This window comes from Squalius cephalus (genome assembly GCF_949319135.1).
Source record: "Squalius cephalus genome assembly, chromosome: 12".
Lineage (NCBI taxonomy): Eukaryota > Metazoa > Chordata > Actinopteri > Cypriniformes > Leuciscidae > Squalius > Squalius cephalus.
Window position 1 is genome coordinate 29,805,280 of NC_137133.1, and position 15,293 is coordinate 29,820,572.

The following is a 15,293-nucleotide window of genomic DNA, read 5'->3' on the forward strand; positions in this document are numbered from 1 at the left end:
ATGTTAAATCAAGGTGAGCCTTTTCTCCCTGCTGTTCAGGCTGATTTACTGTATCAGGGGTATGTTGTATATTGTATGATACACACCTTTTGATCTCGTATGTAAATTTGCATTAATTGCTGACTAACAGCAAATATTCTATTTAATTGCTCATATAATGGCTGTGGGATCATAAATGTTTAACTGCATGGATGTGTCTCTGCAGAATGAACTAGCAGCTGTGTGATTTTTACACAAAATAAAAATGGCACAATATTTTAATAATTTCCTTTTTTGTCAAGCGCTCCAACTGTTTTCCAGTAGTCCAAAGTCACTGGGGCATTTCACTGTTTACATTACTCCAATTGTCCAATTGTTACAAGATGCACAAGCTGTGCTTTAGAGATGGGAATTATTCACTGACTCTGTTGGTTGCATCACAGGTCATTAATTCTTTCGGTTCATTTGAGAATGAAACCAGTGACTATGAATGAGCCATTGAATCATTCACTTCAATTTTTGATTCATTCAAAAACTGCTATGTTCGTGTTGTACGGAAACCCAATGTTTGTTTTTTTTGGTGGAGCAAAACCAAAGTAACTTGCAATACTGTGTCTAAAATGTAAGTAACTCGTCACTAAAATATGTCACTCGAAGTCATGCTGTTGGTCTTGCTTAATTATACAAAAAACATACAAATTGCATGGTTCCAGTCTTCTGATTTGATTGGACAAGAGTGCCGATACAATGGTGTGAAACCACATTTATATCCATTTTAAACCTAAATGTTTTAGGATAAGAATATATAGAACAGCAGTCATGTTCATCTGATTTTGCATATATATTATTGAAATTGAAGAGTACTATTCTTTATATTAACATATTCTTTTAGTTTTCATCCAGATGAGGGTGAAGCTGAACGCTAATAAGTTGTGCTATCATAGAAAAAATAGAGCAGAAGAGTAAATGCAGAACAGCGTGTACATTCTTTTTTTTTTTTTAGTGCAATTAATCCTCTCAGAAAAGATGTGTCTTCAGCCTTGTTTTTAAGGTTTCATTGGATTCTGCTGTTTGGATGGAGGTTGGAAGTTCCAGCATGGGAGGAAAGTGAATGAATGTTATAGGAGGTGACCTTTTACTCTTATTAACATATGGAAACACCTTTTAGCTCATTAAGAGATGAAGAAAATCTGAAATTTTGTGTTTTATTGATATCTGTCAATGTACAGTTGATTATATGTTCGTAAGCACTTATTCTAATCTCTGTAGGGTCTCTGAACGTTAAATAGGATGAGACAGAAGGAATAATGCTAGACAACAGAAATCCAGCTACATGAGCACAGCATCTGTCAATATTAATATAGCAGTAATTCATAAGGATCTTCTCAAGTGCTTTTCAGAGAAAAGATATGATCATCTTCACTGGAAAGTACCCGCCCTCCAAATCGTTTAGTTTGTGACCCTGGAGAAGAAAGCATTAATGGTTTTGATAATTATGTAATCATATAAGTTTGAACCGAAATGGAAAGATTGCGGTAATAACTCACACAGTGTTCTGTTTGTAATGATCCAAAGCCTCCTGCGCCACCACCTCTGAGAATTTTGGGTCGCTCCAGGGAATGTCTCCTGGCACTGTGAAGCTCATATCTGGCCCGTCGAACAGTCTGACTGACACTTTAGTGTCAGCTGGATCCTCCACATTATCTGAGCCTTTTGACATCACCTGCACGTAAAATGTTGGTGATTGAGTGATGTGCACAGTGAAAGGGGTTACAGTGGTTCTGAATCACATAATTAGGACCTACTGCTTGTATTTTAAAGAAGCCATCCTCATTTTTGGTGTGGTTAGCTAGAGAAGACACCCAACCGAATTGCTTGTTGAACAGGTCCAGCACACTAGAGGTGTTGAACATCTTCTCTTCGAATCGCTTTAGCAGATTGTTGTACTCCTGGGTGAATGTCTCAGCCCTGGCAAGAGCCTTCTCCAGCTCCTCCTTCACGAGGCCTTCCAGGGGCTTCTTTCCAGAACAGTCTGAGGAAGAGAACAAGGCCCTAATTGTTAGATGACTGTGATTTCTCTTAATATATATCCCAAACTGGGACCAAAATATTGTAAGTTCGGTGTTGGATAATATAACATGAAATCAAGGCATTTTAATATTGCACTTACCAATATGCTGGATCTCTTTACATTTCTCACACTCCTCCTTTAGTTTAATGCAGCCAGCCGAATTGCGGCGAATTTCCCTGCAGGTCATCTTATCATTTCCAAATGGTTTAGATATAATAACATCCTCGTTTACTCTCCCATCTGTGAATACAGGTTTACAAATGAAATGCATCTGGAGTATAAGCAGTCTGTGAGTAAATGAATAGTTTTTTAAGCACTATTTTATGCTATCATATCGTAGTATATTGTAGGGTGCATTGTCATATTGCCACAATTACAAACAATGGAAGTCAATAGGAAATGAATCTGTTTGGTCATAACATTCTTTAAAATATCATCTTTTGTGTTCCGCAGAAAAACAAAGTCATATGCTCCATCCGAAATCACATGCTGTATAGTAAGTAGTACATTTGGTTTGAAACTTACTTCACGACCGTTAAAAATTGTTCTATATTGTATGAATGTGTGTAGAATGACAGCTTTAGCTTACTGTTTTTCGAATACCATGCGTTCAGACATACTACTCTTTTGGCACACTGTTTTTCGCATAATATATATATATAGTAAGAAAGTATTTGATTTCAGACACACCGTTACAGTTTAGCAATGGCATGAGGGTAAGTAAATGACAGAATAAATTTTTTTTGGGTGAACTACCCCTTTAAGTGTGACTTTTAACACTGTATATGTTGTTACATTGAGACTTGTTGATTCTGAAATTTACCTTCGGTGGGGAAATCCACATCACTTCCCATGTAGGGCCCGAATGACTCAAACATGTTTCTTGCCATCTCCATCATGGGGCGGAACATGCTGTGGAAGCTGTGGAACTCCGGGTCATGCAAGGGGGACCTGTAGATACGAGCGGACCGGATGGTCGCTGGGTCCTGTCTGCCGAATATGCTGGGCATTCGGAATGGACTGGGGAAAAAGCCGGGCTGTTGGAAGGCATGCATGTGGTCAAACACCCTCATGCTGTCCGTGAAGATGTTGTCTACTCCATCGGCAACCTCTGTGTACCGTTCCTCCAGGTCCTGGAAGCGCCTGGTCTGCTGCTGGTCCTCATCCACCAGGGTCTCAATGTTCTGCCCATTTATCCAAATGGAGATGGGAGAGGTCCTGTTCAAAACCTCCTCCAGCTTAAGACAGAAAAAGAGAGGGATGGATACTAACACCAGAATGAGGTCAGGATTATTGCAGGGATGTTTGTGCAGACGTCTCACCTGTCGTCCCACCAGGCCAGCTCCGCTGCTGCAGGTGCGCGAGTAATACTTCACACAGGTTTTTCTCAAGCAGGGCTTGCACTCCTCCCACAGAGCCTGCATGGTTTCATTACACATGCTCTGTTCCTCACTTAGCTTCTCCTCCATCTCTTTAGCCATCTTCAGAGCAGTCTTTATTATGGAATAGCACAAGAAAAAAAAAGAACAAAACAAGATATATGTATTATAAAAGTGACTGACTGCAGGGGCTCAAGAAAATATTTTGACACTTAAGTAACACTTGAATATGTACGAATGTCATTACATTATATAAGTACACTTTACAATAAGTGTTCACATTAGTTAATGCATTGGGTATCATGAAGTTACAACAATGAACAATTTATATCAGCATGTATTGATATAGGTTAATGGTAATTTATACAATTTGACATGTTAATGCATTAATATAAATATATATATATATATATATATATATATATATATATATATATATATATATATATATATATATATATATATATATATATATATATATATATATATATATATATATATATATATATATATATATATATATATATATATATATATATATATATATATATATATATATATATATAGGTTATGTATTTAATATACATCATACATCTCAGAATTTATTGATCTTGGTTCATATTAATATATACTGTTGTTAATTAATAATTACCTAATGTTAATTTATACAACTTGAAATCATTTAGATATGTAGAATATGTAATTAATCTACATAATATTTTCTCTGCATTTATTAATCTATGTAATTGTTAAATTATCATAAATTACCTAATGTTAATTATGCAACTTGAAATATTAATGTATTACTATATGTAGATTATGTAACTAATCTACATAACGTATCTTAGTTTTATTGATATTGGTTAATGGTAATTTATGAATTTACTATTGTTCATTATTAATTCATAATAAATTAATATTTCAAGTTGTATAAATGAACAGTAGTTAAAAATGCATTAATATACTGTATGTAAATAATCTACATAATTTTTCCCCCAGAATTTATTGATCTGTTAATGAAAAGTTATAAGTATACTGTTGTTCATTGCTAAAAATTGCCTAATTTTAGTTTATACAACTTATAAAATGTATTATGTCATTTACATTTAACCAAGATTAATAAATGCTGTATAGTTTTGTTTATTATTTCACAATAGCTACTATAAACTAAAGTACTTTTTAAAATTTATATCATTGTTTATGCTTGTTCGGTTGAGTTTATTTTGGCTCTCTCACCTCTTTCTGTTGCTTGGTTTTCTCCAGTTCAGACAGAAATCTTTTGTGATCCTCTGCTGATCGCTCCATCACATTCTTCATCTCCTTCACCCCAGTGATGGCATTTTCAATCTGCTTATCCAGGTACTTTTCACCAAGCACTGAAATCTCTGCCAAAAAGCAATAATGGTTATATTACTGTCCTGTGGTTGTTCACAACATGTCTGCACAGCGGTTTTTTTTTATCTAACACACACTTACTGCTGAGCTCCTCTTTAGTTGGAGGTAACAGACACTCTGCGGAGAGGTAGAGTAGAGAAAGCCCCAGCAGAGACCATGAGACCTTCATCTTTGGTGGCGGCTTATGTCCTGAAGTACAGAAGCTGTGAACAGAGGTCAGGAAATAATGGGTCACTCAATAGTGAACCTTTATTTTTCAATTAAGCTGTGGTGAAAGTGACTCAGCAAGTTTATGACCATGAACAATTGCAAAGCCCACACTTTTGTGCGAGACACTGTCCTACAGACTGTGTGGACAATGAATCCGCTGTATCAGTGTACCTATTTATAGGTCTGAAATAAATATTGTCAGTGTCTTTCTGTGACCTTGATGTTTCCGAGCAGAGGCCCAAACAGATTTATTGTGTCATTTTGTACTATCTTAGTCCTTTTTGAAAAGTATAAATATAATACTATTTACTCTCCCTTGAGATAGTAATTAAGCTACAACATATTAAAGGGATAGTTTACCCAAAAAGAAAAATTCTAACATTTACTCTCACTCATATCATTCCTAACTGAATGCATTTCTTTCTTCTGTGAAACAAATGAAGATATTTTGAAAAAGGCAGTGTTTTGTCTGTACAGTGAAAGTAATGGGGTCTAATGCTAATTTGTACACCATTGTCTTTCATTGTATGCACAAAAACAGTATCTTCTTTTGTGTTCTGCAGAAGAAAGTAAGTCATACAGGTTTGTGTAAATGATGACTCATGTTTGGGCGAACTATCCTTTTAACCAGAATCAAACCAAAAGCATTTTAAGAACACAATCAGTGGAAGTGCAGCAAACTTGTGACCCTTTGAACGTTTATATGTTCCCTTCGGTGATTACATGGATTTGAGTGCAAATCCCCTTCACTAAAGCTTTCAAAACGGTTGTTCTGGCAAAACTTAATCCTACTTTCGTGAGTTTGCAGAAATGTGTGTGATTCCAAGCTACCCTTTTCAAAACGCAGCACTTTTAATCATGTTGGACATTTCTGAACAGTAAGACAAGCCATTGGTCCTCGACAGCTGCTGCTGGATTCGTAATTCACACCAAGTAAACATCATAAAAGCTTTGACTCAGTCATGGAGATAAGTTCCCTCATTTTACTCTGGGTACGTGTACATAGAAACCCCAACTCGGCCAAGTTAAAGCCAGGAGCCTAGTTACATAAGAAACATGCACAGATGTTAACAGGAAGAGCCAATGAATGGAAAGAAATCTTAAGGCGAATGGACTTCTCCGTAAATTAAACAGCCTTGAGGTTCCTCAAAAAGTTTTCATTTTATCTTCTTGTTCCCATTGTTTGAATTAATCTTGTCCTTGTGCCTAATCTTGTGATATTTGTTTTGGAACGAAGTTATACATCTCTGGCATGTGGTGTTTATAAGCAAAAACGTGCATCACACAGATGGCTTGTTCTGAGTGAGGAGATTTGCTTTGTTTACTGTTATCTTGCTAGGGCACAGTGTGCATTCTGAATGCATTTGACCTTAGCTTAGTTCCCTCATCAGCTTGTGGCTGCGAGACAAATTCCTCTCTGCAATGAAAAAATCAATACAAATTCGCCTAGGGTAGGCACAAACTCCAACAGCCCAGACAGACTTTTTGGATGACGTTAACTACGTGAGGGTGCATTATAATTCATAAACAGCATAAATTATATGTTATGCTATCTCATGCCAAGTAAAACTACAAACAGAATCTTGTTTACATTTTTGCAGCAGTGGGTTATTGCTCAGTTGAATGGTAATAAGCATAAATGTAGCATTAATTACAATACAATTTTATAGTACATTAAACACTAAAAAGGTATTACTGTAAAAAATGACTCGCATATATGTATATATTCTAAGATATTATATAATAATACCTATGAAACCGTAATTATATAACATTCTTTTAATGTTCTCTCTGTACTCACCCTGCTTTGATGCTTTTTCTTCCTTGCAGATGGACTGTGCCTCCTCTGATTTGTTTATATACTGGGAGGCTGGGTGATGTTGACAACGTGATTCACGGGATGAGAATGGCTGTGGCTTTGGACGGTTCCAGAAACTATTATTCTCAACAGCAGAAGCTCTCTCTGACCAGAAGTGGGCAATATTGCGCCGTTTTGCTAATCTCATTGTGCTTGTAGGGGCACAGACTAAACATGAGGTTTACGGGAAAAATGCCTTCTAGAATTTACCGGAAAAGACAGTATGTGGATAACTCATTACTGTCAGATAGCTCCAACTTTCAGTGGTGAATCACCTTAACATAACATCTGCTCTAACGGTGCAGAGAATAATCCGGTGAATCATGAGGAAGTAGAACACCAGTTCTGAAACTAAGTACAAAAAGAGTGCCGATTTTTGCAGGTTATACAAGCCTGAGTTTAATAGGCACACTCGACATTTGCCCCTATATAGTCTAGTCACCCAGGTGGCTTCATTTACGTGCCATTTATTTTGCCGGTTATGTAACATTATTACTCACTGTAATGTTAAAACAAAAAAGAAAAGGCAAAAATGTCAGTGAAACCTGCAAGACTTTCTGGAAAGACTTACTCTGAGACTTATAATGCTCACAGACATAAACATGTTATTTTGTGAGAGATTATCTCAATAAGAGATTATTGTGTGCTTTGACCAAAACATGTCATCACTTATTGCATATTGCACATTAACATTGGGCAACAACCACAAAAAATCACTCCTGCAGTGGATGGAAACTGGTGTTTCAGTCCACTAATCACGTCATAGCTCGTCAGGTAGCGTTCGTCCCCTAGTCTCAGAGTTCATTTGTGACAAAGCCAGAGGAACCTAAATATCAGGAAAGCACAGCTCATAATGTTCTGAAATTTAGGCAAAGGTGATTCAAAGCTTGTTTTTCACGCTGTGTGATGTTGCACTCTGTAGGAGCATGTTTAAACCCATACTTTCCCCTACGGCCACACAACATCTGTACAAACAACCAACACGGCCAGACAAACACTCCCTCTTTATGAATATCATGCATCTGTAAAATGTTGTCAGGTCATCCTACTCATAAAATAAAATACAATACAGTAAAAGATCTGTTCTACTCCTACACTCAGTTTTCATTATCTAGTTAATGGTGTTTGCTAAGGCAAGCATCACTATTATTATTATTGCATGCATGCATATATATATATATATATATATATACAGTGCTATGCATAAGTTTAGACACCCATGCTAAAGTTGACTAAAAAGAGGAATAAAAAATCATCTTTTGGAAATTGAACTTAATGCCTTAATTAAAAAAATTAGGAAAAATCCAACCTTTAAGGACACCAATTTTCTTTGTAAATGAATAATGTATCGTAAATAAATAAATGTTCTTCCTTAAAATACAGGGTGCATAAGTTTGGACACCCCTATGTTAAATTCCCATAGAGGCAGGCAGATTTTTATTTTTAAAGGCCAGTTACTTCATGGATCCAGGATACTATGCATCCTGATAAAGTTCCCTTGGCCTTTGGAATTAAAATAGCCCCACATCATCACATAGCCTTCACCATACCTAGAGATTGGCATGGATTACTTTCCATAAGATCATCTCTCAATGCAAATCAAACCAGCTATTAGGCTAACTGAAATAAAACCATGCCAATCTCTAGATATGGTGAAGGCTATGTGATGATGTGGGGCTATTTTAATTCCAGAGGCCAAGGGAACTTTATCAGGATGCATAGTATCCTAAAAAAAAATTTTTTTTAAATACTTAAAAATAAAAATTTGCCTGCCTCTATGGGAATTTAACATAGGGGTGTCCAAACTTATGCACCCTGTATTTTAAGGAAGAACATTTATTTATTTACGATACATTATTCATTCACAAAGAAAATTGGTGTCCTTAAAGGTTGGATTTTTCCTAATTTTTTTAATTAAGGCATTAAGTTCAATTTCCAAAAGATGATTTTTTATTCTTCTTTTTAGTCAACTTTAGTATGGGTGTCTAAACTTATGCATAGCACTATATATATATATTAGGGCTGTCACACGATTAATCGCGATTAATCGCATCCAAAATAAAAGTTTGTGTTTACATAATATATGTGTGTGTATGGAGTATAATTATTTTCTATATATAAATACACACACATGCATATATATTTAAGAAAAATTTGTTATTTATATATAAAATATTTATATATAATATAAATTATATATAATATAAATATATATACACAGTATATACATGCAAATATTTCTTAAATATATACATGCATGTGTGTGTATTTATATATAGAAAATAATTATACACCGTACACACACATATATTATGTAAAAACAAACTTTTATTTTGGATGCGATTAATCGCGATTAATCGTTTGACAGCCCTAATATATATATATATATATATATATATATATATATATATATATATATATATACGGTGCTGGTCATAAAATTAGAATATCATCAAAAAGTTGATTTATTTCAAGAATTCAACTTAACAGGTGAAACTAATATATTATATAGACTCATTACATGAAAAGTGAAATATTTCAAGCCTTTATTTGTTATAATTTTGATGATTATGGCTTACAGCTTATGAAACCCACGAAATCAAAATCTCAGAAAATTAGAATATTACATGAAATCACACAGTAATTACACAGTGATACCATGGTCATTGAACCAGGTTTTGGTTCTTTTGGCAGTGTGTGCAGGTGCAAATCCTGCTGGAAAATGAAGGAAGCATGAAGTGCTCTGAAAATGTCCCGGTAGACGGCTGCGTTGACTCTGGATTTAATAAAGCACAGTGGACCAAAGTCCTCTTTTCTGATGAGAGCAAATTTTGCATCTCATTTGGAAACCAAGGTCCCAGAGTCTGGAGGAAGAATGGAGAGACACACAATCCAAGATGCTTGAAGTCCAGTGTGAAGTTTCCACAGTCTGTGTTGGTTTGGGGAGCCATGTCATCGGCTGGTGTTGATCCACTGTGCTGTCCACTCAACGCAGCCGTCCACCAGGACATTTTCAGAGCACTTCATGCTTCCTTCAGCAGACAAGCTTTATGGAGATGCTGACTTCATTTTCCAGCAGGATTTGCACCGGCCCACACTGCCAAAAGAACCAAAACCTGGTTCAATGACCATGGTATCACTGTGTAATTACTGTGTGATTTCATGTAATATTCTAATTTTCTGGGATTTTGATTTTGTGGGTTTCATAAGCTGTAAGCCATAATCATCAAAATTATAACAAATAAAGGCTTGAAATATTTCACTTTTCATGTAATGAGTCTATATAATATATTAGTTTCACCTGTGAAGTTGAATTCTTGAAATAAATCAACTTTTTGATGATATTCTAATTTTATGACCAGCACCTGTATATATATATATACTATATACTGTATGTATATATATATATATATATATATACTGTATATATATATATATATATATATATACTGTGTGTATATATATACTGTATATATATATATATATATATATATATATATATAAAATATAATATATATATATATATATATATATATATATATATAAATAAATATATATATATATAAATCATGTCACATGATCCTTCAAAAATCACTCTAATATGATGATTTGATGATCAAGAAACATTTATGATTATTATCAATTTATGATTATACATTTTTATTTCATGATGCTATGATGAATAGAAAGTTCAAAAGAACAGCATTTATATGAAATCTAAAGCTTTTGTAACATTAAACACTACCGTTCAAAAGTTTGGGGTCAGTAAGAATTTCTATTTTATTTTTGGGGGAAAGAAATAAAATAAATCAATACTTTTATTCATCAAGGATGAGTTAAACTGATCAAAAGTTACAGTAAATACATTTATAATGTTAGAAAATATTCTATTTTAAATAAATGCTGTTCTTTTGAACTTTGTATTCATCAAAGAATTTTGAAAAAAATTTGTACACAACTGTTTTTAACATTGATAATAATAATGAATTTCTTGAGCATCAAATCATCATATTAGAATGATTTCTGAAGGATCATGTGACACTGAAGACTGGAGTAATGATGCTGAAAATTTAGCTTTGATCACAGGAATAAATTACAGTTTAAAATATATTAAAATAGAAAACAGTCATTTTAAAATGTCATAATATTTCACAATATTACTGTATTTTTTAATTGTTTTTTATCAAATAAATGCAGCCTTGGTGAGCAGAATATACTTATTTTAAAAACATAAAAAAATCGTACTGACCCCAAACTTTTGAACGGTAGTGTGTCTATATATACATATATATATATATATATATATATATACACTCACCTAAAGGATTATTAGGAACACCTGTTCAATTTCTCATTAATGCAATTATCTAATCAACCAATCACATGGCAGTTGCTTCAATGCATTTAGGGGTGTGGTCCTGGTCAAGACAATCTCCTGAACTCCAAACTGAATGTCAGAATGGGAAAGAAAGCTGATTTAAGCAATTTTGAGCGTGGCATGGTTGCTGGTGCCAGACGGGCCGGTCTGAGTATTTCACAATCTGCTCAGTTACTGGGATTTTCACGCACAACCATTTCTAGGGTTTACAAAGAATGGTGTGAAAAGGGAAAAACATCCAGTTTGCGGCAGTCCTGTGGGCGAAAATGCCTTGTTGATGCTAGAGATCAGAGGAGAATGGGCCTACTGATTCAAGCTGATAGAAGAGCAACTTTGACTGAAATAACCACTCGTTACAACCGAGGTATGCAGCAAAGCATTTGTGAAGCCACAACACGCACAACCTTGAGGCGGATGGGCTACAACAGCAGAAGACCCCACCGGGTACCACTCATCTCCACTACAAATAGGAAAAAGAGGCTACAATTTGCACAAGCTCACCAAAATTGGACAGTTCAAGACTGGAAAAATGTTGCCTGGTCTGATGAGTCTCGATTTCTGTTGAGACATTCAGATGGTAGAGTCAGAATTTGGCGTAAACAGAATGAGAACATGGATCCATCATGCCTTGTTACCACTGTGCAGGCTGGTGGTGGTGGTGTAATGGTGTGGGGGATGTTTTCTTGGCACACTTTAGGCCCCTTAGTGCCAATTGGGCATCGTTTAAATGCCACGGCCTACCTGAGCATTGTTTCTGACCATGTCCATCCCTTTATGACCACCATGTACCCATCCTCTGATGGCTACTTCCAGCAGGATAACGCACCATGTCACAAAGCTCGAATCATTTCAAATTGGTTTCTTGAACATGACAATGAGTTCACTGTACTAAAATGGCCCCCACAGTCACCAGATCTCAACCCAATAGAGCATCTTTGGGATGTGGTGGAACGGGAGCTTCGTGCCCTGGATGTGCATCCCACAAATCTCCATCAACTGCAAGATGCTATCCTATCAATATGGGCCAACATTTCTAAAGAATGCTTTCAGCACCTTGTTGAATCAATGCCACGTAGAATTAAGGCAGTTCTGAAGGCGAAAGGGGGTCAAACACGGTATTAGTATGGTGTTCCTAATAATCCTTTAGGTGAGTGTGTGTATATATATAATATATATGTGTTATTACTTTTCTAAACAATCAATGTTTTCAGATTTCACCTGGCAGACACTAACACTGAAGGAGGGAACAAAGCCATATCTAGAGACCAGAATTAGAGTGTGCTGTTTTGACTTTGAACATTGAGCGACTGCATAGGAACACCCTGTCAACTAACCTCAACACCCTCATCATGGCTGAGAGTTTTGCACTGGTAAGTTGCACTTACATTTTTCAGAATATGTAAAAATCAAATGAATGACCAAGTATTTGGGAAGAAATAAAACTTAAGTCATGTGTCTTGGACATTGACTGAATACCATGTGGCTCCATTTTCTTAGTGGCAACAGAACAGGCGTATTTCATTTGCATCCAGCAAATATGACCTGATCGCCGCCTTTGACCCCTGTCCTCTCAAATGGAGATCTCACCTCATAAACAATACCAGTGAGTGGTCCTCCTCTGTCAATATCATTCACAGCATGCTGTAAAGTATTAAACGTTCCACCCTATTTCTTGGCATATTAAATGCGATTGCACAGTGGTTTCATATATATTGGCACATTGCTTTTGCCAGAACATTTTGCTTCTCCTGCCATTGGTTCAAGAAATTGCCTTTTCTATTTTTACCCCATTTTCAGTTTTTGTAACTTTTTTTTGTCCAAAATTAACAAAATGGAAATAAAGTGGCATAGTTTAGATGTTGTCACAAAGAGTGAGAAAGGCTTGGATCACTCTAAATCTCCAACCTCTAGGGAATCACCAGTTTTTCTTTGTTTTTTTAAAACGCCAAACAGAGTCTGCTAGCAAAGAGAACGCAACCGAACTTTTAATAAAACAAGAATCAACACTGGCTTGGCTTTTCAGTGATGGTGAGAACTGAGGGATTTGATATGTTGTAAAAGATCTTGAGATGGCATATGCCATATGTAGCTCTCTAACAAAATTCATTGCAAATCATTATCTATAGTGAAAGATTATTTCGTTATGGTTGTTGAATTTATTTTCAAGGAAGTACCGTGTCTATTAATGGGTATAGCTACAGTAACGTCTTCAGCTAGTCAACTTGAAATCCTTTCCATCTAAACTGGTTATATCATTTAAGACTAATAGTGAATGTTTTATGAGCAGTAGATAACCATATTCATCCTCACACTCACACAGAGCCGAAGCACATCCAAAACAATGTTGGACTGTTAGAGGGACAAAAGTTACATAGTGTACCTTTTTTATATAATTTAAATAATGACAGAATTTTTTTTTTTGGGTGAACTATTCCTTGTAACATTAGTTATGTCCTCTGGATGGCAGTAACTAGGAAGGAAAGGAAAGGAAAGCATAGCTGTGGGGTCACAAGCAGAAAGGCTGCTCCCTATCAAATAAATGACAACAGTATCTTCATAAATATGCATAACAGTTGAAGAGACATTATAGAAAAAAAAAATGGTATTCTTCCCCAGAACCGAACAGCTGTGCAAAATTTTGTTTACAAATTCTGAAGTCGTCTGAATCGGTTTGAAAGCATATTAAGTGCCAGATGGTTTTCACGCTAGTCTATTAAACACTACTCTATTTGCTGGCATTATTTACGGTTTTGGCAAGCAGATCAAAGCTGGTGGTTTTGGAGTAATTTGATGCATGCTAACACTGCTTCACCCCATATGGAGGTACACTGGTGCAGTTAACAGCAGATCATCTGCTAAACCTCTCATCCACTTAAATATGAGTTGTTTTTTAGTTGCTTTTTAATCCAACAGCTCAAAATAATATTTGACACTGGTGAAATTTGATAAACCTTTAAGCCGTAACCATTACAATTGCACAACATCTTTAAATGCCATTTCGTACTAGCTGTCAGCATGTCATTATTCTTTCCTCAGTAAAAACGTAATCAATCTCAGATTATTTATTGAAAGCACATTTGCTTTCACATCTGCACAAATATTAACAACAAAGCTAAAATAGTGAGCTATGAACACCATCCAAGTGAGAGCTTGCACTCAAGTTAAATGAGAAACGTCATACCCTTTTGATTAATTCAGTTTAGTCCAGTTCTTTATTTATAGAGCTGCTTTGCGAGAACAATTGATTAGGAAGTGAGTGTAATGGCTATAAGGAATACTATCAAGTAAGTACTATATAGCCATAATATTACCATCATATTTTTGACATGTCCAAAGGTTTAACAATGGTCTTCTTTAAACACCATGGTATGTGAAAATGTTCATGTTTATTTAGTACCATGGTACTACATTCTAATTACTTTAAGTGAAGGTAACTCTTCTTGTCAGACAGCACTTTTACTATCTTCTTTCTCTGTGTCTCATGTTTTTTCTTTCTCTTTTTCAACTTGTTTTGTTCTCTTACTGTAGGTGATCACGGAAGAACAATAACAGACAAATGATCTTGAGGTGGAGCTTGTTTTTGTCTGAACACATGAGGATGAAAAAAAAACTTATATCATCATCTTCTTTTTTCCAAATCCCAGCATCATGAATGGAATCCGTCATTGCAAACGTTATGGGACACAGAATTCCAGGAATCTCCTGTCCTAATTTGACCTTTCTCTCTTGATAGCACCTTAACTGTAGAATTCTGTGATGTAAATGCATTTGAGGCCATGCTTGACATTTCTTGACCTTTGGCTATTACATGATAAATGTCTTTTAGATGGTTTTAATTAATTCATTTTTTTAATACTAACAGGAACCATGAATCCCACATGCTTAATCAGAAACACAAGCCATCAAAGATATGTGTGTGTCTGGAGGAGAATGGCGTACCGAAAAGAGGTAAAAGTCATGTGCCTCCAAAGGCATAGACCATTGATACCCAAATAGAATCACATTCTATGCAATGAATTGCTT

The 15,293-nt window shown here is 35.4% G+C and overlaps 1 protein-coding gene across 1 annotated transcript; it reads right to left on the reverse strand.

The window, feature by feature from the left end:
• Positions 1–1,163: 1,163 nt before the first annotated feature.
• clu (clusterin) lies at positions 1,164–6,988 on the reverse strand. Its single transcript, XM_079888542.1, has 9 exons — positions 6,836–6,988; positions 4,906–5,027; positions 4,666–4,814; positions 3,373–3,543; positions 2,874–3,288; positions 2,150–2,290; positions 1,785–2,011; positions 1,527–1,702; positions 1,164–1,441 (listed from the first exon to the last, which is right to left on the reverse strand). The coding sequence occupies exons 2-9, from the start codon at positions 4,991–4,993 to the stop codon at positions 1,429–1,431; spliced, it is 1,380 nt and encodes a 459-aa protein (XP_079744668.1). The 5' UTR covers positions 4,994–5,027; positions 6,836–6,988; the 3' UTR covers positions 1,164–1,428.
• Between the last annotated feature and the right edge of the window lie 8,305 nt (positions 6,989–15,293).